The 26,546-nt window shown below is 45.0% G+C and overlaps 1 protein-coding gene across 1 annotated transcript in view; it reads left to right on the forward strand.

The window, feature by feature from the left end:
- Positions 1-26,546, forward strand: part of BRF1 (BRF1 RNA polymerase III transcription initiation factor subunit) — a 237,084-nt gene that overhangs the window by 180,831 nt on the left and 29,707 nt on the right. Inside the window, exon 15 of the mRNA XM_056851232.1 lies at positions 1,435-1,691. Within this exon, the coding sequence (XP_056707210.1) occupies positions 1,435-1,691 (257 nt within the window). The remainder of the gene's footprint in view (positions 1-1,434; positions 1,692-26,546) is intronic.

Consider the following 26,546-nt stretch of genomic DNA (forward strand, 5'->3'; position numbering starts at 1 on the left):
CCTTCCCAGACTCTACCCCCAAAATTTCCAGGAATTTCCCAACCCAGACCTGGCAACTCTAATGACCAGGGTCAGGGGAGGGGAACAGTTTTGAAATTCCATCCAGTTTATTTAATCTCAGAGTTGGAAGGGACCACCAGGGTAATCTAGTCCAACCCCCTGTCCACACAGCCATTACAAATATAATATCCTCTTGAAAACCCACTCTTCAGAATATTCTGGGCAGATGGAGTAGACCAAAACAGTTAAAATTCAATCTAGGCCCAGGGCCCTGTCATGGGTGGAAGCAGCCGTGATTCAGATAAAGAATAATCACTCCCCCTGCCATTTTAAAAAATGAGGTATATCAGATGGTAGACAAAGTGCAATCTTTATTTAATTCCACCCTCTCCCTCCAAAGGAGGGCTATTTTATAGCCATTTAAACCGTCACAGGATATGGAGATGGCTGCCAAGTTAGAAGGCTTTAAAAGAAATGGACAGATTAATGTAAAATGGGGGCTATCAATGCCTACTAGTTACAGTGGCTACTATCCATGATGCGTATCCACTCCCTCCCGTACCAGTAACAGTATGCTGGGGAGTACGGACTGCAGGATGCTGTTGTAGCCATCCTGCTCGTGGCTTTCCTAGAGACATGTGGTTGGCCACGGTGTGAACCAAATGGTGGACTAGATGGTCTGATCCAGTATGGCTTTTGTCACGTTCTTCACTGGCAAAAAAAAGAAATGTGCATGACTCTACAGTGAGCTCAGATATCCACCATTTGGATTCTTTGCAATGTTGGCACCTGAAGCCATGAGACCCTAGCGAGGCTTCTTCCCAACTTGGAAGTCTTTAAGAGGGGAGTGCACATTTTCATGGACAAGAGGGCTATTCACGGCTACTAGTCGAAATGGATAATAGTCATGATGCATACCTATCCTCTCCAGGATCAGAGGAGCATGCCTGTTATACTAGGTGCTGTGGAACACAGGAAAGATAATGCTGCTGCAGTCGTCTTGCTTGTGGGCTTCCTAGAGGCACTTGGTTGGCCACTGTGTGGACAGACTGCTGGACTTGATGGGCCTGATCCAGCATGGCTTTTCTTATGTAGCATGCCTATTATTTTTCTTATGTAGCATGCCTATTATATTAGGTGCTTTGGAACACAGGCAGGATGGTACTGCTGCAGTTGTCTTGTTTGTGGGCTTCCTAGAGGCATCTGGTTGGCCACTGTGTGAACAGACTGCTGGGCATGATGGACAGTCTGATCCAGCATGGCATTTCTTATGTTCTAACTCTATTACCTAGCAACTTATTTCAAACCAGCGCGTGTTCAGGTAACGACAATTAAACTGCAGCCTGTTCTTCAGCTGCACGAAGAAATTATTCCGATGGTCCCCAGAAATTAAACTTGTCCCTTCTCCTCTTTCTATTTTTTTTTTAAATTAAGCCCAAGAAGTCTGCAAAGAAACGGGAGCTGATCCAGGCGAGCACAGCGGGAGAAGCCATTGAAAAGATGTTGGAACAGAAGAAGATCTCGAGTAAAATTAATTATAACGTGTTAAGGGACCTCAACAGCAAAGGAGGCAGCACGCCGAAGAAAGAGGAAGACGGTGCTGATGACAGCGGCAGCACCAAGAAGCTGTCGAGAAGGAAATCGCTCACGGCTCGGAACGCGGCCAACTCTGTCAACACCGTGGGGAAAAGGTAACACAATTGTTCATTTTGTACGGCAGTTATCGGGGTGCCTAGAGATGGCTAACAGTTCTTTGAGAATGAAATAGTTTTGCTTTTGCATTCACTTTGACAATTTTGCTTTATTTCGGCACTCGGAAGCCGAAAAATGAATTTTCTTCCTCCTCCTCCTCCTCCTCCCCCTCCAGTCTCATATCATCAGCTGGCAGCTTCGGCACAGATTAATCCGCACAGATTAATCACCACGGTGTGAAAGCATCCGTCAGAACTTGTGAAAGAGTCCTCCTTCCTCCCTTGGAATTCCAAGATTCTCCCCCCTCCCCTTCTCCTTTTCCCAGGCAATCGGATTTAGTGTGAGTTGACGCGATAGGCATGTTGAAGCTTTGGCTTTATAATTTTTTTTAATTAATTTTGATTTGGAAAAAATAGATGGCTCTCGTCTGCCGTGGCGGAGTGCAGTGGTGTGATTCGTTCTCTGCTGTGTTTTAGTTCCAAATTTTGGTTTCTTATTGGTGCCTGAGATAAGAAGCTTTATAACAAATAGGCATTCCAGTAAGCTATACATCCCTAAAATGACAGCAGGAGAAAATAAAGAGCATGCTCTAACATAGGGGTCCTCAACATCGTGCCCACCAACACCCTGATGCCAAGTGATTTTAGAAAGAAAATGGGGTTAGATGGGGCACTTGTGCAGCCGGGCATCTGAATGGCCACCGGAGATGTGATTGGCTGGGCAGATAAAACAACATTGTTTTAGTAGCAGCCCCCATCACAGTGTTGGTTTTATTATTTCTCACTCCTCTTTCCCAGTGTATTTTTTAGATTGCCATCTTTTCCTTCTGCATTGGGCTTCCTCTGTAGTTGTGTGTGTGGCTCCGCCTCCTGCTGAAGATGTTTTGTGGTTGGCGCCATCTCCCCTGGTGGCCATTTTGCGGTTGTGCCCACCACCCTGTGTCAGAATTCCAACACTGCCCACAGGCTCACAAAGGCCAGGGACCCCTGCTCTAAAAGATAAGATCTGGACATAATTTAACAGGGGAATGCACAGGTTTGTAGGGGGCTGGCCTTTTGTTGGTGGTTAGCCATGAAAGCCGAATGACCTCCAGGGTCACAGGAAGAATGTTTGTGAGGGTCAAATGCAGAGCAGTTATCAGGGGAGGGCCATTGTTTTTGGGCTTCCCTGTGACATCTGATCGGCCACTGTTGGAAACAGGATGCTGGAGCACGTGGATTGTCAGTTTGGCCCAGCATGGCTACTTGTAAGCTCTTGTTGTATTTAATTTGAGATGGTTATCATATCACCTCTCAGTCTTCTTCCTCCTGAAGAGGAGAAGACTGAGAGGTGATATGATAATCATCGTCAAGTACTTGAAGGGCTGTCATATAGAGGATGGTGCAGAGTTGTTTTCTGTTGCCCCAGAAGGTCGGACCAAAACCAATGTGTTGAAATTAAATCAAAAGAGTTTCCGTCTAGACTTTTGGAAGAATTTTCTAACAGAGTGGTTCCTCAGTGGAACAGGCTTCCCCGGGAAGTGGTAAGCTCTCCTTCCCTGGAGGTTTTTAAGCAGTGGCTAGATGGTACACCTCATGTGTAATGTTCTTGCCATGCGTATTTTAAAATCATAGAATCATAGAGTTGGAAGGGATCATCAGGGTCATCTAGTCCAACCCCCTGCACAATGTAGGAGATTCACAACAACTACCTCCCCCCCACACCCCCAGTGACCCCTACTCCATGCCCAGAAGATGGCCAAGATGCCCTCCTTCTCATCATCTGCTTAAGGTCATAGAATCAGCATTGCTGACAGATGGCCATCTAACCTCTTCTTAAAAACCTCCAGGGAAGGAGAGCTTACCACCTCCCAAGGAAGCCTGTTCCACTGAAGAACCGCTCTAACTGCTAGAAAATTCTTCCTAATGTCTAGATGAAAACTCTTTGGATTTAATTTCAACCCACTGGTTCTGGTACGACCTTCTGGGGCAACAGAAAACAACTCTGCACCATCCTCTATATGACAGCCCTTCAAGTACTTGAAGATGGCTATCATCTTCCAATGTATGGAAAGATCCGAATGTACGGAATATTCCAATGTACAGATAGATCCGAAATACTGACCACTTCTGATCCCAAGCAGTCCGGGTAAGGGGTACTCCACCTGTACTAAATAGGCACAAGTGGGTATTTTGATTTTTTCCCCCTCCGATCAGCTTGTTTTCAAGTGTCAGGTAGCTGCCTGTGTGTTGGCAGCCTGGAGCTCCCTTCTCCCTGCACACACCGTGCTCCATTGTGATGGTAACCCAGCTATTTTCCTTTGATCTTACTATCTGATGCAGTTTCCCCCATTCCCTGCTCAGAATCTCTCCTTCATGCTTGTTTTCAACACCATCAGAACTTTGTTTGAAGTTTTTGTAGATCTTCTCTCCTGTGTTAAACGCTGAGATGACTTGGGGTAGAAAAGCTTTCTGTTTTGCTCGGATAATGTCATCTTTGAATTCTGGAGGTCTGTGTTCGAGAGCCGTAGTTAACTTTCTGTATGTACCTTCTGTTTCAGGCAGCCATTGGTGCAGTTAGTGATGTGGAGTGGAAAATTTTCCAACCCACATATTTAAATCTAGTCTCTTCTTACCCATAGTTGTCACAGCTGTTGTGGTGGACATTTGTCGTGGTAGATTGGCTAAATGTGGGATACAGAGCGTGGGCAAACCCCAATGCTTGTCTATGTTGTATTTGCCTTGTTTTGCTAATGTTATTTACATTTGAATTGGAAAATGTTCCCAATTTATATTTTCTTGGAATACCTATATCCCTGAGCACAGTGGTGCTAGATTGGTGGGAAAATATCATGATTCAACATTCTGCTATAGGAAGGGTAGCAAAGAGGGTTGTTGCATTACTTGAAAGAACTTGTTGTTAGCCTCGCAGGTCCAAAAGAGAAAAATCCAAACACCCACAATAAACCTTAGACCAACAAATGACATAACTTGAAGCAAGATATCAGGGTTCCCTAATGTGGTACCCACTGACACCTTTCTTGGTACCCAAAGTGGTACCCAAGTGGTACCCAAAGCGGCCATTTTCTCCAGGGGAACTGATCTCTATCAGCTAGAGATCAATTGTAATAGCAGGAGATATCCAGCTAGTACCTGGAGGTTGACAACCCTATGGCTGATCCAGGCTAAGGTGGCTTTACAAATGTATAAGGCATAGATGCCAATGCAGGAATTCACGTTCCAAACAGAGTGTGTCTTCCAAGAATTTGGCAGGTGCATAGATTATTTTGATTTCCCCAGGACTAAAGATTTATGGCCGGCCCGTTGATTTTCCTTCCATTACTCTAAGTGCTAAACATCTTACGCTGCATGCCTAAATTCCTTTGTTCAGCATTATTTTTGGATGTAACGCATAAATCTCTTTGTTCACATTTGTTCGGAGGTGTTAAGGGATTAATGCATTTCTCTCCCCAGCAATACAATAATCACGGCAATTTATGTGCAATTAAGAACAAAACGCGCTGTGCTTCTCATTGTAAAGTGAAGCGCCCTTGTGTGTCTCCATTCAGAAGTCGGGAGCACAGATCTTAACTAGCCAGGTTAATTTGCAGTGATTTAGAATCCCTTTGTTTCATCTTTAGTGATCTTAAATATGGAGCAATTTTTTATCTGGCAGAAGCAGGAGTTGGTCTTACGAGCAACGGTTAAATGTATACTTTCAGTGCCAAACTTCAGTAAGTATAAGTGAAAGTCAAGTGAGACTATCTAATCTGGAAAAAAAAGGACTTTGGTACAGTGTAGACGTAAGTCTGGCTCCTTCTGTGTGAATTCTCCTTCCGCTCCCTTATCACCTTTAACCATGATTTAAAGCTGTATTTACTAAGAAGGAAAACAACCACGAATGTAAGACCACCCTCTCTCCCAATGTAATACACAAAAAGGTTTTTATTATTGGACATAATTGTAACTTGTATGCAAATTTTAGAAGACCCCTTTTTTTCTTTTTTTGATAACGTAGGTAAAGGTCCCCTGTGCAGGTACCGGGTCATCCTTGACCCATGGGGTGACGTCACATCCAGACTTTGTTTATGGGGTGGTTTCCCCAGTCATCTTTCCTTTAACCCCAGCAAGCTGGGTACTCATTTTACTGACCTCGGAAGGATGTAAGGCTGAGTCAACCTTGAGCCGGCTACCTGCAACCAACTTCCCTCGGGATCGAACTCAGGTCGTGAGCAGAGCTTTTGACTGCAGTACTGCAGCTTACCACTCTGTGCCACGGGGCTCTTTGATAACATACCTGAGGAAAAATCTAGACTTGCATTTGTGTAAATACTGTATTACATCAACATTGGTGCTAACCATGGTTACTGCTTACCCATTTTCCCGTCTTAACTGGACTTTGAAAAATAGCATGCCTTCTCTTTCAGAAGTGGGTTTGCAAATCGAGTTACAATTCACCATGGTTAGTACCAGTGCAGATATAACGCTAAAGATGATGGGGGGGATTTATGGCAGAGGAGGGAGGGGTGGGAAGAGGAGTGGGAGGGAACCACACAATCCTCAGGTTGACAGCGTTCTAGGTGGAAAGTCAGCTATCAGTTTTGAGATTTTTTTAAAAAAAATGGGGGGGGGAGAATTTGTGGCCAAATGGCCATCGTCTCGCCACATAACTCTTATTAACATAGATGTGGCGACACGAGGATTTGTATTACATTATATGGGAGAGCATCCCTGCATAGCAAGAACGGCCTAGTCTGTGGTTCTCCATGCGCTATGAAGAAAGGACGAGATGACCTCTGCTTAGGGTTGCCAACCTCCAGGTGGTAGCTGGAGATCTCTCGCCATTACAGCTGATCTCCAGGCAACAGAGACCAGTTCACCTGGAGAAAATGGCCACTCTGGAAGGTGAACTCTGTGGCAATGAAGTCCCTCCCCTCCCCAACCCGCCCTTCTCAAGCTCCACCCCCAACATCTCCAGGAATATACCCAACCCAGAGCTGGCAACCCTACCTCTGCTGCTTGCTGCCAATGCAGCATTTGTCTTTGGAAAAAATCTGCAACTGTGCCGGCTGGAACGGGCCTTGGATTCATTCTCTTCATTTATAGCCTGCCTTTCTCCATAACTGGGACCTAAAGCAGCACAGATCGTTCTCCTCTCCTCCATTTTATGCCCACGACGACCCTGTGAGTTAGCTTTGGCTGAGAGTGTGGGTTAGGGCAGAGTGGGGATTTGAGCCTGTGGGTCACAGATGCGTGTCCAGCGTTCCAACCATGACACTCTCCTGGCTCTTTGTGCATCTGCTGTGTCAGGAGAGTCATAGATTGCAGGCCATCCTTTCGCCTTTGCCTGACATCAGCACTGCATCAGTAGTAGGGTTGCCAGGTCCCTCTTCACTACCGGTGAGAGGTTTTTGGGGCGGAGCCTGAGGAGGGCGGGGTTTGGGGAGGGGAGGGACTTCAATGCCATAAAGTCAATTTTCCAAAGCCGCCATTTTCTCTATGTGAACTGATCTCTATAGTCTGGAGATCAGTTGTAATAGCAGGAGATCTCCAGCTAGTACCTGGAGTTTGTGCAACAAATCTCCACCAGTGCTGCGTCAAATAGATAGGAATAATCAAACAAGCAGCACCAAAGCTCGAAACTTAACAAAAAACTCTCACTAGATAAAACTTATAGCAAAAGTACTACTATAATTACCCCATGCAATGTGTCAAAATGTACTCAAAAATATACACCAAAAATATACATAAACATATACAAACGTATATGAAACTGACAACAAGAAGTCCATGAAACCATTCTAGGAAACCGACTGGAATGTCAGTCCCATAAAGAAGTCCTCATTCCACTTTTCTAAAGTACCTGTCAGTGTTCTCCAAGCAGTCCGCTTGTAGGCAAATGAAGTAGATTAAGTTTGGAAACGTGTCTTCCGGAATTGGTCAGCTTTTTTACTCTGTCTCGACTTCTTCAGACTCTTGCACTTTTGCCAAATCTACTATGCAGTCCTAACAGTCCCGACCATGTGAAATTTATGTCACATCCGGCCCTCGCAACAATTGAGTTCGACACCCTTGCATTATACCATGCTGAGCCCCACCCTTCCCAGATTCTGCCCTCCCCAGGCTGCACCCCCAGATCTCCAGGAATTTCCCAGCCTGGAACTGGCAACTCAACTGCACATGGAAATCCAACTCTAGAAACAGATAGAACAGTTTATATTAGCAGCTCGTGTTACAGGCGGTTAGTTCGGCCCTGCTTGTTGTGGCTGTTGCTGCGGTCCATTGATTTAAATGCAATTATATAGTTTATTAAAAATTAATCACTGTGTGTTTTAGAGAGTGCCTGCTCCCCAGGGCGCAGTTGCTTCCCAGGTCTGGAATGATTGTGGGGTGTCAGCGGTGCCATTAATAAAGATGAACCCAAAGGTCTAAGTTTTCATTCCAGGGTATCCACTATGCCGGAACTTTCCGAAGCTAATTACATTGTCGAGCAGCTTGCTTTATTAGAAACTGGATGCAATTATCTGTTTTGTGAAAAAAGAGAGGGAGGAGAGTCGTTTCTGGGATAAACACTGGCGCAATATTTAGTAGGCCCATCAACTATGGGGCTAATGAAGAAAGTGTGCTTTTTCCTTCTTTCTTTTTTATTTTCTTTCTCTTTTTTTTCGACGCTCAGTTTTATGTAATTACGTTGTTCACCGTATGTCACTTGACACTGCCTAAAAGGAAATGGTCAGATATAATTTCCACCCGGAACATGCTTTCTTGTGTCTTCTATCAATAGACTGTGGTTCGGTCTGCACTGAATGTTTTTGGGGGCTCACTGCAGTTTTACCGTCGAACTGTCTGGCTGCTGGGTTGTTCCTCATTAGGGCCTTATCTCTCACTGTGAAACGGGAATCACCGTTATGGGGGGTTGACCCTTCTAAGTATGCATCTTTAAAAAACAACAACACAACCCAGATTTCTGCCTTAGATGTCACTCAATTAAAACTCATTCCGGGCTTAGTTCCCCAGTCTTTCCAAGCCAGCGGAAAGGAAAAGTTGTGGCCAGCGAATTACCCTGCTACAGATTGTACTATTTGCTTGAACTGAAATCTTGCTTTGTGGCTTGTGAAGTCAGATCTCTTGTATTGTGGGAATTGAAGGCCCTTTCATGTCTCCGCTTCTTCAAAATGCGACGACTTCTTATTTCTTGGTACTTAAAACCAGCAATGATATATGAGAGGACAGGCAGTATTATGAAAGGAATAAGCGTGTTGGGTAAATCTTGTGAAAAGTCCGGGAAAGGATAAAGCAGGCCAGCGAAGAACACTGGAGCCTCTTTTAAGACGGAAGGTTGTTCTTGACAACAACAGAGAAAAAGTGTGTGAATATATTCAGAGTAGAATCCATGTTTGTTTATATAGGTTGTGAAAGGCCTCTAGGGGGTTTTCAGGAACGATTTGGTTTTGAAACTGAATTTTCATTTCAGGCTTCGCCTAAAATGAATCTTGCGGCTTTATTGTGTTGAGACGAGACTTTTAACTGCGTATCTCGGTTTGTAGGGTGCGCTACCCTGTGCCTTCATTGCCGAGTCTTGACCTGCCAATAACAGAAAGGGGTGGAAGGTGGGGACAGGATAGGGTTGCCAACCTCCAAGTACTAATGGTTAGAAAATCTGCAACGGAGTCTCCAATACAAAAGTAGCAAAAAATTCTTATTGGTGCTTACACATGTGACATCAACAGTACAAGAGTGAAAGATACATATAAGAACAATCAAAGTTATATTCTTGGCTTCACTTTAGAGTATCCCTCGGGGAACTGAGAACAGAGTGGAAGATTTTACTATTGGGTACGATTTGGATATGTTTACTGTTTGGGGCTGAAGAAAAGATTTGAAACGGCCGTCCCCCACCTTTTCCCAAAAAGTGTGCTTTTGGGATAGTACCTACTATTGGACTTTTTGAAGAAAATACAACATTTACCTGAAAGAATATGGCAATTGGTGCACTGAGACTGCACCTTACTTAGATTGTACATACTGTATATAACTTTGATTGTTCTTATACGTATCTTTCACTCTTGTACTGTTGATGTCATATGTGTAAGCACCAATAAGAATTTTTTGCTACTTTTGTATTGGAGACTCCGTTGCAGATTTTCTAACCATTGGTATTGGCACGGAGGTGCCTATTTTGTATTGTAACCTCCAAGTACTAGCTGGAGATCTCCTGCTATTACCACTGATCTCCAGCCGATAGAGGTCAGTTCCCCTGGAGAAAATGGCCGCTTTGGAAATTGGACTCTATGGAATTTAAGTCCCTCCCCTCCCCAAACCCTCCCCTCCTCAGGCTCCGCCCCAAGAATACATGAAACGGCCTTCTACTGAGTCAGACTAGTGGTCTGTCGAGGTCATTACTGTCTACTCTGATAGTGGCTCTCTAGGGTATCCAGTAGAGGATCTTTTATATTAACTCCTACCAGATCCTTTTAACTGGAGATGCCTAGGATTGAACCTGGGACATTCTACATGCAAGACCCATGCTGTGCCATTGAACCTGGGTTGCCAGGTCGCTCTTTGCCATCGGCAGGAGGTTTTTGGGGTGGAGCCTGAGGAGGGCGGAGGAGGGACTTCAATGCCATAGAGTCCAATGGCCAAAGCGGCCATTTTCTCCAGGGGAACTGACCTCTATCAGCTGGAGATCAGTTGTAATAGCAGGGGATCTCCAGCTAGTACCTGGAGGTTGGCAACCCTATACAGGAGGTTTTAGAGGCGCTTTGGTTTTAACCAATTAGTCATTTTTATTTGGTGTTTTTGTTGTAGTTTTATGATTTTAAAGGCCATTAGCTGTTCTGAGAACCTGTTGAGACCTTTTGAGGTCTTATGAGTGTAGAGGCATACATTTTAGAAATAAATACGCTGTGAATGTGAATGAGTCTTACAATGTTAATTCTTTTCTTGCTGGAGTACACAATGTAATGAACAGCATGTTGTTGAGGAACATAAAAATAGCCTATTCTTATTTAAAATTATCTTCTCTGTAATTAGGATGCTTAACCCTTATGGTTACATGCGCTGGTTTGGTATTTGATAAAAGGAGACCGAAATCTCATTTTCTCTGGGTGCAGAGTGTATTTTCAGTTCTTCTCTGGATTAATAGAATCAGAGAAGAAGAAGAGTTGGTTTTCATGTTCCGACTTTCTCTACCACTTAAGGAAGAATCAAACCGGCTTACAATCACCTTCTCTTCCACTCCCCACAATAGACACGCTGTGAGGTAGGTGGAGCTGAGAGAGCTCTGAGAGAGCTGTGACTAGCCCAAGGTCACCCAGCTGGCTTCATGTGTAGGACTGGGGAAACCAACCCACTTGGAGATGGTTTGCCATTGTTTGCTTCTGCATGGGCTGAGGAAGTTCAGAGAGAACTGTGACTGGCCCAAGGGTCCCCCAGCAGGCTTCATGTGGAGGAGTGGGGAATCAAACCTGGTTCTTCAGATTACAGTCCGACGCTGTTAAGCACTACACCCTGCTGGCTCTCCTTTCTGATGTACAGGACAAGAATATTTGAGCATCGCTCCAGGAGTTAAAGTTAGTTCTCTGATATTTGCCTGGTTTAGAACAATAGGATACTGTTCAAATAATTACAAACAACATTAATCACCATAATTAAAAAAAAAAATTCAGAGGACTGTATCCCATTCTTCCGCCTAGCTGACTTGTTAAAGCTATTAAAGATTGTTGCCTCGGTTCTTACAAATAACCTTGAATGGAGCTGATGCACGTCCTTCATGGCTGGCAGCTGAATTGACAGGGAGCTGATCCAGTAAAACCTCTAGCAGTTTCGTAGTTGGGCATTACTGTTTAAAAGGAAGAATTTCAAGGCAGTGTTTCCGATATTCATTGAATATGTTAAAGTCATGTGCATCTTCTGCTGTCCGGTGTGGGTGTGAGAAGAGTCGCTTGGAATCCTTCTTAAACTGGTCCCATAACAGAAGCTAGGCTTGCCACCCTCCAGGTACTAGCTGGAGATCTCCTGCTATTGCAATTGATCTCCAGCCGAGAGAGATCGGTTCCCCTGGAGAAAATGGCTGCTTTGGCCATTGGACTCTACAGCATTGAAGTCCCTCCCCAAACCCCACCCTCGTCAGGCTCCACCCCCAAAACCTCCTGCCGGTGGTGAAGAGGGACCTGGCAACCCTACGCCGAGCAGTAAAGTGGCCGAGAGGACAGGAGCCAGCGTGGTGTAGTGGTTAAGAGCAGTGGTTTGGAGCGGTGGAGTCTGATTTGGAGAGCCGGGTTTGATTCCCCACTCCTCCACATGAGCAACAGAGGCTAATCTGGTGAACTGGATTTGTTTCCCCACTCCTACCCAGCACGAAGATCTACACAGTGTTACTGAAGTACAGTGTACAGTTCTGGTCCCCAAACCTAAAAAAAGATATTGCAGAGCTTGAGAAGGTGCAGATAAAGAGCAATCAAAATGATCGGGGGCTGGAGCAACTGCCCTATGAGGAGCAGTTGAAGTGCTTAGGGCTGTTTAGCTTGGAAAGAGGATGCTTAAGGGAAGACATGATAGAGGTCTATAAAATTATGCATGGTATGGAGAGAGCGGACAGGGAGAAGCTTTTGTTCGTCTCTCATAATACTAGAATACGGGATCATCTGAAGCTGGAGGGTGAGAGATTCAAAACAGATAAAAGGAAGTATTTCTTCACACACAACACATAGTTAAATTGTGGAACTTCCTTCCCCAGGATGCGTTGATGGCTGCCAACTTGGTAGGCTTGAGGAGGGGAGGGGATATGTTCACGGAGGAGAGAGCTATTCATGGGTACTAGTCAAAATGGATACTAGTCATGATGCATACCTGTTCTCTCCAGGATCAGAGGAGCAGGCCCATTATATTAGATGCTTTGGAACACAGGCAGGGTAATGCTGCTACAGTCGTCTTGTTTGTGGGCTTCCTCGAGGCACCTGGTTGGCTGCTGTGTGAACAGACTGCTGGACTTGATGGGCCTTGGTCTGATCCAGCATGGCTTTTCTTACATTTTTATGTTTTTAAGTTAAGCTGCGGCAGCCATTGTGGCTGTGGCCACCATGCCATGTCAGAATACCAAATGCGCCCACAGGCTCAAAAAGGTTGGGGACCCCTGGTTTAAATAAATACAAAGGCTGGGGGGGGGGTTGACAAAGGTGCTACCTATGAGTTTTTTTGTGGGGTGAGGATGGGATTTCAGTGATGGCTCACATCAGTATTCAGAGCGGTGTGTTTAATTTTGTTAAAAAGAAAAATATACCCCACCAGCTTCTAAAAGCTTGGTAGGTAACTTGGAAAACCAAGTCAGTGAAACATTACATCCATAAAATGCTCTGTACGCAGGCAAGGAACAGCACTTAACCATACTGAAAAAACCATAGCAGCCATAATGAGTTCCATTTTTTTTAAATCATAAAAAGGGTAATAGACTCATTAAAGCTGAATAGTCTTTGCTGATTTCCTAAAAGCCGCTATCAGCTTTCCTCCTGTCATGTTTTTATCCCGCTCTTGCTTCAATGATCTCTGAGCGGTGTTTGTGGTTCTCCCTCCTTGCACTGTGTCGTCACAACAACCCTGTAAAGTAGGTAAAGCTAAGTGTATGTGTGATGCATGGTCACCCCATGGCCGAGCCGGGATTTGAAACTGCATCTCTGCAATCCCAGTTCAATAATGTAACCACTATACCATACTGGCCTGCTGTCAAAGTGTTCTATAGAAGGAAGGAGCCCGTCGCTGAAAGCTGGTGCCACCAAAAGAACACGCTGCCTAAGGCTAGCTAGAAGAAGCTGGCACTTATCTGGTGATTTTGGCATGCAAGGAGTATTGTATAGAAGGTGTCCCTTGACATACTCTAGACAAAACCTCTTGCCTATTGAAAGTGGGAGTACTTCTTTCAGCATGCGTCTAACAAGCTTCCTGCAGCTTCCTCAAGCCGACTGCCGTTTTTGGAATCAACCAACTGTTTGGACAGTGTTCAAAGGGAGCCCCCGTATTGAACATATTATGGTAGTGTAGCCTGGAAGATAAGGGTGTGTGTATAATTAGTGTTGCCAGCCTCCAACACTAGTGGCTGGCAATCTCCTGGGGGTTACTACTGATCTCCAGGCAACAGAGATCAGTTCCCCTGGAGAAAATGGCCGCTTTGAAAGCTGGACTCTGTGGCATTATACCCCACTTAAGTCCCACCCAACCCCAAACCCCATCTTCCTCAGTCTCCACTCCCAGAATCTCCAGGTATTTCTCCAGCCAGAGCTAGCAATCCTATATATAACAGGGGCCAGGATGCTGTTTTGTTTAAGAGGATTTCTTACAGTTCCTTGTGGTATGAAAAAGCTGGGGGGGGGGGAGTTGACACCTCTCACCTTCCTTGGCAGTCCTAGTTCTAAGTCAATTTTAATGACATTAACAGAGTTCTCTGAAGAGCCAGCGTGATGTAGTGGTTAAGAGCAGTGGTTAGGCGCGGTGGACTCTAATCGGGAGAACCGGGTTTGATTCCCCACTCCTCCACATGTGCGGTGGAGGCTAATCTGGTAAACTGGATTTGTTTCCCCACTCCTCCACATGAAGCCAGCAAGGGTGACCTTGGGCTAGTCACACTCTCTCAGCCTCACCTACCTCACAGGGTGTCTGATGTGGGGAGGGGAAGGTGATTGTAAGCCGGTTTGATTCTTCCTTAAGTGGCAGAGAAAGTCATCATGTAAACACCAACTCTTGTCTTCCTTCTTCTTCTCCTCTTCTTCCCCCCTTCTTCTTCTTCCTTCCTCCTCCTCCCTGGGGCATTTCAGCCACCCGAAGCCAGAGAAAGGGAAGATGGTGATTTAAATTCTGAATCACCTTTTTACTGGAAACTGGTACTCAAGGTGACAGCAGGTTAATGCAATTAGAGAAGAATGTGTAGCCCTCATAAATGAGTGAAAGCAGGCAAAAATATGGTGTTTTCTCCCTTGAGTGATTCCCTCCACCCCCAATTTGCCTGGAGCCCCTGTAACTCTGCCCCCCCAGGCAACTGAGCTGTCTGTTGGTTTGGTCCAGCCTTAATCTTGGCTCCAGACATTTTGTCTTGGCAGATTTCCCTAGGGGCATGACATCTCATGAATGACCTGCAGCCCTCAGTTCAGTAATCTCTTGCTGTACTAGCTAAATAGATGTTCCTGGAAAGAAGATAGTGCCGTGCTGGTCTGCAGGACAGCCGCTGGATTTGAGTCCAGGAACACCTTTGAGACCAACACAATTTTTGGAGCACAATTTTTCAAGAGTCCTAACTCCCTTCATTCAGCACGGCATGAAATCTGACAAAGGGAGCTTTGACCCTCAAAAGCTTATACCCTGAAACTCTCAGCCGTCTCTAAGGTGCTGCGGGACTTGAAACTAGCTGTCCTGGAAAGAAGGCGACTGTGGAGTTGAGAAGGTGCCTCCACAGCTCACTTTAAACATAACTGACCTTTCGCAATTAGATCTACTTATTAATTGTATCAATAAGTATGGATTTTATGCTTTTTTCTGAACTACGGGCTTTTCAACAGCCTCACTCCTTAAGCCTCAAACGCCCCATCAAGGCTAAGTTGCCCCAGTGGCTTTTATTAGATTTGTATTGTACTGGCAATTAGTATGCAGGTATGAGTTCTCATCAGCTTTGCTTCTAAGTAACCAAAGGCAGCTTGTCACGACGGCAGAAGCTTATTGATGACACCGGGGTTTATGATTGATTAAAAGTGGCAGATTTATTTAGGCTTCAACTCTTTCCATTAGGACTCATATTGACTGCTTGCTGCAGGGAAGATTGGCTCATGGGACGGGGCTACCATCTTTATCATCATCATCATTATTATTATCATTATTATTGTTGTTGTTATTGTTATTATGTAACATCTTAGGAAATGTTTTTGCTAAGCCTAGATGATAGAAGCAGGAGGAGAGAACTGTTGTGGGCAAAGACAGTTGTTTAGGCTTCTTGTTTGAGGTATCTGCAACCCAACGCTTAGACAAAGCATTGTTAAAAAAAAAATCTATACTTATTGATACAACTAATACATAAATCTGATCTGTAGACTAAATTATTATTCAAGTGAGCTATAAACTCTCTCTATTATACAGTTGCTTATAGCAAACGCTGTAGGATGGATCAAGCGGAACATGTTTTTGGTTGGGTTCCCAAAGCCCCAACTCTTATTTATGTTTAAATTTATGACTCAATTTCTATTCTCAAAGAAGGCCGAGGGCAAATGATAAAAATGCATGAAGCAACAATAAAATCACCAATATATTTTCTGCACAAATTTTAGGTGGGGGATCCTTGTTTAATATTTGATTTTTCAGCTGGGCAGGGCAAATTTGAGTCTAGGAAACCTTTGCTGCTCTATCTCTGCTAAAAAATCATTGGCAGAACAGCTTCAGAAGGAAAGGAGTGGTGTGCAGAATAATTAATAATAATTAAGTGCTATCAAGTCGCAAACAACTTGTGGTGTGTTCCAGGCAAGAGATAAGCAGAGGTGGTATGCCATTGGCTGCTTCTAATTTAGCACTCTTGGAGTTCTTTGGTGGTCTCCCATCCAAGTATTAACCATGGCTGACCCTGCTTAGCTTCCAAGCTCTGATGAGCTCAGGCTACTCAGGGCTATTCAGGCGGCTCATGTGGCGAGAATGGTCATGTCATTTTCCTTCTAGTACTTCCCTACCTGACACAGATAATATATGTCTGGGGTAGGGTTGCCAACTCTGGATTGGGAAAGTCTTGGAGATTTTGGGGGTGGATCCTGAGGGTGGGATTTGGAGAGTGGCAGGGCCTCTGCAGGTTATAATGCCAAAAAGTCCACCTTCCAAAGCAGCCATTTTTTCCAGGGGAGCTTATCTCTGTCATCTGGACAGCAGTTGTAATTTCAGGAGATCTGCAGGCTGCACCTGAAGGTTAACAACCGTAGCTTGCTGGGGGCCAAGTTCAGCCCCCCCGTGTGACCCCCCTTTAAATCAGAGAAGTGACAATGTTACAGTGGCCATTCTTGGACCTATGTTTGCTGCCCAACATCTGGTTTCAGTTGGATCTTATAAGTATATTTTCCAGCAAGTAATGAGGTTGCAGTCCATTCAACGAAGCGCTGAGTACTGATGTAAAGGGAGTGGAAGAAGAAGAAGAGTTGGTTTTTATATGCTTACTTTCTCTACCACGTAAGGGAGACTCAAACCGGCTTACAATCACCTTCCCCTCCCCACAACAGACACCCTGTGATTAGCCCAAAGTCACCCAGCTGGCTTCATGGGGAGGAGTGGGGAAACAAATCCAGTTCACCAGATTAGCCTCTGCCGCTCCTGTGGAGGAGCGGGGAATCAAACTCGGTTCTCCAGGTCAGAGTCCACTGTTCCAAACCACCACTCTTAACCACTACATCATGCTGGTTCTCAATTTCTGCACACGGTTCCTTTCAAAGAGCAGATAACATTGCTGGCACACAGGGGAGTTCCTGCTGACAAAACTGCGAGGGTTACGTCACCATCTGATCCATGTCCAGCTGCCCCGTAACGAATAAAGACCGTATCTCGGCTGTCTTCGGTCAACAGTGTGACACGGGCGTTTGGTTTCAGTATTCCACTCCGCAGATTCTAATGCCGATAAAAGGCCACCTAGAGCAAACCTTCAAACAGCCTCTCAAAACGAGGCCTCGAGACAGAACTGTTAATTCATGCCATTACGGCCGCTGTTCTGTGCAAATGTTTGCAGCGATTGATCCGCTCCATGCTTTCAAGGGCGGCAAGCAGAGGACAGGGGCTGCATCAAAATGGCCAGTTTCTTTGCAAACCAGAGGTAATTTCTCTGATCTTTTGAAGGCTGGTGATGGTGGTGATACGGTGATACAGTCTACCTGCTGTCACAGTGGTTGACTTGACCCTGGTTTTTTTTTTTTTTTGGCTTGGCTCTCTAATTTTAGCTGTTCGACTGTTTTCTGTAATATAATATATATTGTATATTCTAGTTCTCAATCCGACCAAATCTGAGGACACTTAAGACTGGAGAGTGGAGCTGTAAATGGACAAGACAGATCTTTCTGCAAACCTGGAAAACACCCCAGGTTTTCAGAAAACTCTGAAATCTTAAAAAAAAAAAAATCATTGGGGGATTAAAAAACCCTGAAATGCTTTCAGCTGTAGCTTTAAGAAACAGATGCCCTCACTGGCCATTGCTGGGCAACAAGAGTCATTTTGTCAGGCTTGGTTTATGTCATCAAATGGGAGTTTGAGTGGTAAAAGGTTTTTAAGCAGAGGCTAGGTGGCCATCTGTCAGCAATGCTGATTCTATGACCTTAGGCAGATCATAAGAGGGAAGGGCATCTTGGCCATCTTCTGGGCATGGAGTAGGGGTCACTGGGGGTGTGGGGAGGAGATAGTTGTGAATTCCTGCATTGTGCAGGGGGTTGGACTAGATGACCTTGGTGGTTCCTTCCAACTCTATGATTCTGTGAAATTCAAAGCAAGCATAATTACTTGCAAGAATTATGGACAGTAATAAGACCTCCCTATTCTTCTGCCGATTGTCACCTTCTGTTGTCCCTTTTCTCAATTTATGTCAAGCAGGGTTAATAGTCGCCATGAGTCGGAAGCGACTGGACGGCACTTAACACACACACACACACAGGGTTAATAGAACCATGTCCACTTGTATGCATTTTTACGTATATGCAAACTTGTTTTTTTCCCCCTCTCAGCCAGTTTCATAGCAGTGTTTCTTAAAACCTGGATTCGTGGGCATGGAAGAACTGTTGGGGTTTTAACATTTCTCTCCCACAGGTATCTGTTTGTCCTACTTTAGAGCATTTTCTGTCTTGTAACAAAAGGCATTTCTGGCAGCTCTTTGTGAAGCCTTGCCACTTTTGGACGCCTGACCAGGCTTACGCTCAACACCTTCGCAGTGTGGTTCCCTAGAAGGCTGCCAGTTGTCAGCTTGAGCAGCATCTGTTCCCATGGCAGTTGTTACCTTTCTAATACCTACAAAACAGGTCACAGGAGACAGGCAGTGAAAACACACAGACACCACACACAAAAAAACCCCACAGCCTCTCTTCAGGGAGCTGGTTATACTTGCAGAGCAGAATTGGCTTTTTCCAGCATCTTAATGTCTTCCTGATGGCACGCAAGCAAATTTGGACTGTCTTGCATGAATTCCTTTCTTTGTTGGCAAGCTTTATGGATTGGTGTTTTAGAAGAAGAAGGAGGAGGAGGAGTTTTCTTCTTGTTGTTGGTTTTTTGTACCCTGATTTTTTCTACATTAAGGAGTCTCAAAGCAGCTTAGAATCACCTTCCCTTCCTCTCCCCACAACAGTCACCTTGTGAAGTAGGAGAGGCTGAGAGAGTTCGGAGAGAACTGTGACTGGCCCAAGGTCACCCAGCAGGCTTCATGTGGAGGCGTGGGGAATCAAACCCGGTTCTCCAGATTAGAGTCCATCTCTCCTAACCACTACACCATGCTTACTCTGGTATTTATAGATAGGTGCTAGGTAAAAGATTGGGCTTTGATTTCGGAATAAAAGGATGTTCCTGGTTTAGAAATGCGCCATTGCAAGTGAATTAGTTTTTGCTTTTTGGAAAATGTAATACCAACGCTTTCTATCCCCCTCCACCTGTCCCTATCCCCAAGCTTGTAGATTCCAGATGGTGATTTTCTGTAAAGGATTTGCTTGAGGTGTTAAGACTGTAATAATCTTTCCTTTTAACAACAACAAAAAATCACCGTGGGCTGGAACAGCTGTTGTCTGTGTAAAGAAGAATGGAAGAAGAATCGCCGCTTGGCCTTTCTCAACACAGAATTCCGTCTCTATCGGCCCTCTCTTCTGTTTTCTCCAGGAAATAGGTCAGCCGAAAAAGAGAGCTCATCTCAACCTTGGCTGCCCTTCGTGGCCCTCCCTTTTTTTTCTTCTTTTTTTTTTAGGCCTTCTTAAACTTCAGTTGGCGTGAAGTGGAAATTAGACCCAACTCTTCTGGTATTTGGCGCAGTTCAGATCCGGAGAAGGTTCGCTAATTATTTGGAAATGGGAAAATAGCTTTAGAAATCTCTGTTATGTAAACCACAAAATCCATTAATGGGACCAGTAAGTGTATCATTCCATTGGGGGGCATCTGTTAAGCATACCCAATATATTAGATGTGCCTGAAAGTAATCACATTTATACAAAGAAATGGCAGCGTTGATATTGTGAGCATCACTGAGAATACAAAAGATAATTGTTTCTCTATCCTTCCAAATGCCACACGGCCTTCATTCTACGACACGCCAGTCCTTTCAGCCATTTGGAAGTTTTGTTTATTGAAGATGCTTGCCATGCCGCCTTTCCACCCTTATTTATTAGTTTTTTTGTTTGTTAGATTTTTAACCTGCCCTTTCCCAACCAAGGACATAGAACCATAGAGTTGGAAGGGACCACCAGGGTCATCTAGTCCAACTCCCTGCACAATGCATTCCATTCACAACTACCTCCCCCCCACACCCTCAGTGACACCTACTCCATGCCCAGAAGATGGCCAAGATGCCCTCCCTTTCATCATCCGCTTAAGGTCATAGAATCAGCATTGCTGACAGATGGCCATCTAACCTCTTCTTAAAAACCTCCAGGGAAGGAGAGCTCACCACCTCCCAAGGAAACCTGTTCCACTGAGGAACCACTCTGACTGTTGGAAAATTCTTCCTAATGTCAGGAAGAATTGGAAAATTCTTCCTAATGTCAGGAAGAATTGCTCAGGGCAGTTTACATCAGTTAAAATGCAGCATCTCATCAGCATGGCGTAGAGGTTAAGAGCAGCTGATTCTAATCTGGAGAACCAGGTTTGATTCCCCACTCCTTCACATGAAGCCAGCTCGGTGACCTTGGGCCAGTCACAGTTCTCTCGGCCCCACCTTTGGCCAGTCACAGTTCTCTCAGCCCACCTACCTCACAAGGCGTCTATTGTGGGGAAGGGAAGGCGATTGTAAGCCGCTTTGAGACTCCTTAAAGGTAGAGAAAAGCGGGGTATAAAAATAGATTCTTCTTCCTCTAAATAAAAATCATTAAAATCAATAATACATCTTAATAATTAAACAACTAAACCGAAGAGTCCAATGGCACTTTTAAAATTGGTACTAGAGGTGTCTTAGCCAGGTGGAAAGGTGGAGATTGACTAGGCCAGGGCAGTGGTTAAGAGCAGTGGACCCTAATCTGGAGAACTGTGCTGGTTTCCCCACTCCTCCACATGAAGCCTTCTGGGTGACCTTGGGCTAATCACATTTCTCTGAACTCTCTCAGCCTCACCTATCTTACAAGGTGGGGAGAGGAAGGGAAGGAGATTGTAAACCAGTTTGATTCTCCTTAAAAGGTAGAGAAAATCGGCATATAAAAATCAACCCTTATTCTTCCTCTAAGTGGAAGGGGATGCCCATTGGAACAAAAAAAATAAATCCTAGCTTTAAATATACATTGATGGTGCCTGAACTGGCTGAGGCCGAAAGGGAAAGAGATCTTGGGGCTGTAGTGGATGTGTGTGTGTTAAGTGCCATCAAGTTGCTTCCGACTCATGGCGACCCTATGAATCAAAGACCTCCAAAATGTCCGGTCTTTGACAGCCTTGCTCAGATCTTGCAAATTGAGGGCTGTGGCTTCCTTTATTGAGTCCATCCATCTCTTGTTGGGTCTTCCTCTTTTCCTGCTGTTTTCAACTTTTCATAGCATGACTGTCTTTTCCAGTGACTCTGGTCTTCTCATAATGTGACCAAAATACGATAGCCTCAGTTTAGTCATTTTAGCTTCTGGGGTCAGTTCAGGCTTGATTTGATCTATAACACACTGATTTGGGGTTTTCTGGGCGGTCCACGGTATCCATCACACTCTCCTCCAACACCACATTTCAAAGGAATCTACTTTCTTCCTATCAGCTTTCTTCATTGTCCAGCTTTCACACCCAAACATAGTTATAGGAAATACGATGGCATGAATTAACTTGATCTTGGTTGTCAGTGACACACCCTTACACTTAAGAATCTTTTCTAGCTCCTTCATGGCTGCCCTTCCCAGTCTCAACCTCCTTCTGATTTCTTGGCTGCAGTCTCCCTTTTGGTTGATGATGGAGCCAAGGAATAGAAAGTCTTCAACAATTTCAGTTTCCTCATTGTCAACCTTAAAAGTTGTGTAATTCTCTTGTAGTCATCACTTTTGTCTTCCTGATGTTCAGCTGTGGTGGATAGCTAGATGAAAATGTTGGTTCAGTGTATGGCAGCAGTGATAAAGGCAAACTCCACGCTGGGGATTATCAGAAGGAGCTGAAAAGAAAAGGGCCGATCTTGTAATGCCCCTGTATAGATCTACGAGGCAGCCTCATTTGGAGTAACAGATAAGGGCTGGCTGTTTGTAAAAGTTGAGTTCTGAAAAGGGATTTGAAGGGGGAAAGGGAGGTTGGCACCATTTGTGTTCTAGGAGGGCATTTCTTATTTAAAGGACAAGAAGGGAGAATCGAATCCATATAATTCAATCGACAGAATTGATTCCGCAGCAGGAGAGGAGGACAAAACAGCCCGCTTGGCTTTTCTCCTCTGGAACTATGTCGCTGGAGAGACATCAAGACTCCTTCTCTTGGTCTGCTTTCACCAGTTCATATTTGTCTGCCCTAATATTTCTTTCTTTTGAAGAAGAGAGAGGTGGTGTATAAAGAAATGAATTACGCGTGAAGAAGAAGAGTTGGTTTTTATACCCTGATTTTCTCTACATTTAAGGAGACTCAAACCAGCTTACAATTGCCTTCCCTTCCTCTCCCCTCAACAGTCACCTTGTGAGGTACACGAGGCTGAGAGAGACCAGAGAGAACTGTGACTGGCCCAAGGTCACCCAGTAGGCTTCATATGGAGGAGAACGAAACCAACCGAGTTCACCAGATTAGAGTCCGCTGATCATGTGGAGAAGTGGAGAATCAAACCCGGTTCTCCAGATTAGAGTCCGCCTCTCTTAACCATTACACCACGCTGGCTCTCTGGATGAAGTTATCGGCACAGCAAAGGCAGGAAGAGATCGGGCGATAATGTGGCATGCGATAGGGTGGTTGGGGGAGGAGTTCTGTGTAGGGTGCGGAAGGGCATGGGAAGCCAGCAAAAGATGTTTGTGGAAGGTCCTTGCGTTATCTAAACAATGGGAGAAAAGAATCAGCAGCGTAATCCTGGGGAGCAGGGTAGGGATGAAAGTGGAGGACAGAGAGAAAGTTGAAGTCCTCCGGAGGAGCAATCACTGGAGCATCACTAAGGAGGAGTGGGCTAAAGGAAGAATAAGATGGGAACTAAATACAAGCCAAGGTCTAGGGTTCAAACCAGAAGCCCCACTTGGCCCTACACGCTTTCTAAAAATACTTGGCGGGCACTGGGAAAGGTGTCGGCCGGCACCATGGTGGGCATTGGAGACCCCTGTTCTTATGTTTGGGGAGGGGCTGTGGCTCAGTGGTAGAGCATCTGCTTGGCATGCAGAAGGTCCCAGGTTCAATCCCCGGCATCTGTTATGGGAACCAGGCAAGTAGGTGATGTGAAAGACCTCAGCCTGAGACCCTGGAGGGCCGCTGCCGGTCTGAGTAGACAATACTGACTTTGATGGACCAAGGGTCCGATTCAGTAGAAGGCAGCTTTATGTGTTCATATATTAAGCATAGGCTGAGTATAAATATGCTTTGTATCTGTTTTTGGAACTGGCACTGGTATGTTGTCATCATTCTTGACAAGTAAAAATTAAAATGGAACTCCTGGCTGCCTTTGGTAACATCTTGCTCATGGCTAAATTTGGAAGGGAGGGTCCAGAAATGTATGGGTCAGGCTAGTGTTCATATGGATGCTGACCTACGCATGGCCCCGAGACCACTTGATCTGTTCCACCCCCGTCTGTAAGGCCCAAACTAGATGGTACGAGGGAAACATGGGGGTCCTGACTCACAGTGCAAATGTCCGGGCAGGTATTTGCAGGAGGGCGGGAGAGGAGGATTGCTATTCTTCACCCATCTGCCGATTCCTCCTTCCAAATACCTGTTTTCCTCCCTCATGGGTTTCCAACCTGATATGAACCAGGTGGTGGAAAAACAGCCGCGGGGGCAGTGATGTGCTGTATAAACTCTGCAGTCAGCATTAAGCACTTTCTTTCCTTTCCCCTGTTAGCTTGACAGGTGTGTGACCCCACACTTACAGAAAAAAATGTCTAGTTTGGCTGTACATTTCCAGGAAAAGAGAATCTTAAAGTTTGCTTTCTCCTGAGCTAGCATATTCGATCTGGCTTAATCATGATGCTGGCTGAGGTAGAAGAAGAAGGAGAAGAAAAAGAAAGAGTTGGTTTTTATATGCCAACTTTCTCTACCACTTGAGGGAGAATCAAACCGGTTTACAATCACCTTCCCTTCCCATCCCCACAACAGACACCCTGTGAAGTAGGTGGGGCTGAGAGAGATCCAAGAGAGCTGTGGCTAGCCCAAGGTCACCCAGCTGGCTTCATGTGGAAGAGTGGGGACTCAAACCCGGTTCACCAGATTAGAGTCCACCTCTCCAAACCACTACACCACACTGGCTGTCAAAACATGTGGGGCTAACGTGGCATCTCAGTGCGTCAAGCCTGAGCCCTTAACCGTTCAGTCCCAAACAGAGTTACTCTCTTCTAAATCCATTGAAGTCAGTGGGCTTAAATGGAAATTGTTTTATAACTATGTCGAGCCTCGGGATTAACAAATATAAAGTGAGAAACTAGATAATATTCTGTGGTATTACAATGTAGTTTTAATTTTATATTTAGACATTTACTTGGTTTGTGGATATATTAACTAGTCATAGACAGCGACCTTTTACCGATTAAGGTACTTGTACAACTTGCCCAAAATATTGAAACGTAAAGTAATGTCGTCTGCTTGATTTGCATTAGAATCCTTACTCATAATTTTTAATGGCATGTTAGATGCTTTTATTATTTCCCTTTCCCTGTTTTCCTTTTGTAACCCTTTATTATATAATAAAAATTTTAAATTAAAAAAAATCAGTGGGCTTAGATGACAGGTGTAACTCTGTTTAGGATTGCACTATAAAGCTCCCAAAGAGGTAAAAGTCGGCCTGGGATTTTGATTGCTGTGCAGTGATATTCTAAGAGCGATTTTGCATGTAGAGCAAGCCTGGAGCAGAGAAGTCTGACTTTGTCAAAGATGCAGAGGAAAGCAGACAAACTTCCTTTCAACAGCACTTCTAAATGCGTGGCTCCCCCCTCCCTTTCCCACTTGCTTTGAAATTGTATTTTTTTTAATCTATCTGATACCATCGAGGAGTCGGAAGCACCTTGCATAACTTGATTACAGATTTAAAGCAACCTGCTTTAAAAGGAAGGGAGAGAAGATCTGATGGAACCTCTGAAGGCTGACAACCCAGTTAGGATAAAAAAAAACAACCTTTGCTCGCTAGATTATCCCCCCCCCTTTAATTTGCTCATCTTTATCAATCCATTTCAATTGCATTTCTCGTAGACAGCAGAAGCAAAATTGTAGCTGTAAATCCATTTTGCGTTCTGTTTCTCATTCCTGTCTTGCCCCTTCATAATTCAAAAATGTTTCCTTAAAAAAAGAGAGAGAAAAGAAAAGAAATACGTGTCGTTAGATTGAATTGATTGTGACTCCCCCCCCCCCTTCCATTTATGCCGCTAAAAGTTTTGGCGGATAAAGACTGGATTATGTCTTTTGATGGCGAATTCAATTCAGTGTTTGTTGTGTTTGTCTTCAAGTGTCTCAAAAAGTGATGGGCTACTTTGGCCCCCGCTGTGCTAAACTACTGTCTTCCTGGGAGCTCTTCTTCCCCCCCCTCCCATAGCCACTGGAACCTCTGGAACATCTTTCGTCTGTTTCTGCCATGTGCATTTCAGCTATTTACATTGACTAACAACCAACATTGAATACGGGCATCGTTGGCCAATGGTAGGAATTGGGGGGGAAAACCCTCCCCCCTATGAAACGGGGTCTAAGCCTTTTCCAGGCAGGGTTGGTTTGTTGCTCTACAGGCAGCCTAGGCCAGCAGTCTTCCACTTTTCCAGACCTGAGACCTGCTGGGCTTGCAATCATGTGACAAGAAGTCATGTGCCAGCAGAGTCGCAGGACAGGAAGAGGGGGTGCCAGAGTTACAACCTTCCTGGTGTCAAACCTAGGGCTGTGGGCAGATGACCACGGTGCCAGCGTGGCGTGGTGGTTGGGAGCGGTGGACTCTGATCTGAAGAATTGGGTTTGATTCTCCACTCCTCCACATGAGCGGCAGACGCCTTCAATGTTTCCTCTCACCTAAAAAAATCAAATACAGTGAACACTGCATCGAAAGCCTGCTGCTGTTAGCCAGCGTGGTGGTGTGGTTAAGAGCGGTGGTTTGGAGCGGTGGAGTCTGATCTGGAGAACCGGGTTTGATTCCCCATTCCTCCACATGAGCAGCGGAGGCTAATCTGGTGAACTGGATTAGTTTCCTCAATCCTCCACATGAGGCCAGCTGGGTGACCTTGGGCTAGTCACAGCTCTCTCAGCTCTCTCACAGGGTATCTGTTGTGGGGAGGGGAAAGGAAGGTGATTGTAAGCCGGTTTGATTCTTCCTTAATCGGTAGAGAAAGTCAGTATATAAAACCCCACTCTCCTTCTCCTCCTCCTCCTCGTCCTTCTTCTTCTCTCACACACAGCAGGGGTGGTAAGAGTGGTGAGGGAGGAGAGAGAGTAAATAATGTGCCTCTCATCAACCGATTTTGGCACCAGTGTTGGCTGGAGGGAGGGTTGCTCAAGGGTGGGAGTGAGTAAAAAGTGCCCCTTATAGTATAGCGCTGTTGCCTTTATAAAAATGACTTCCAGAACAATTCTGTTTTAACATAGTCCTTTCCT

This window comes from Euleptes europaea, chromosome 6 (assembly GCF_029931775.1).
Source record: "Euleptes europaea isolate rEulEur1 chromosome 6, rEulEur1.hap1, whole genome shotgun sequence".
Classification (NCBI taxonomy): Eukaryota; Metazoa; Chordata; class Lepidosauria; order Squamata; family Sphaerodactylidae; genus Euleptes; species Euleptes europaea.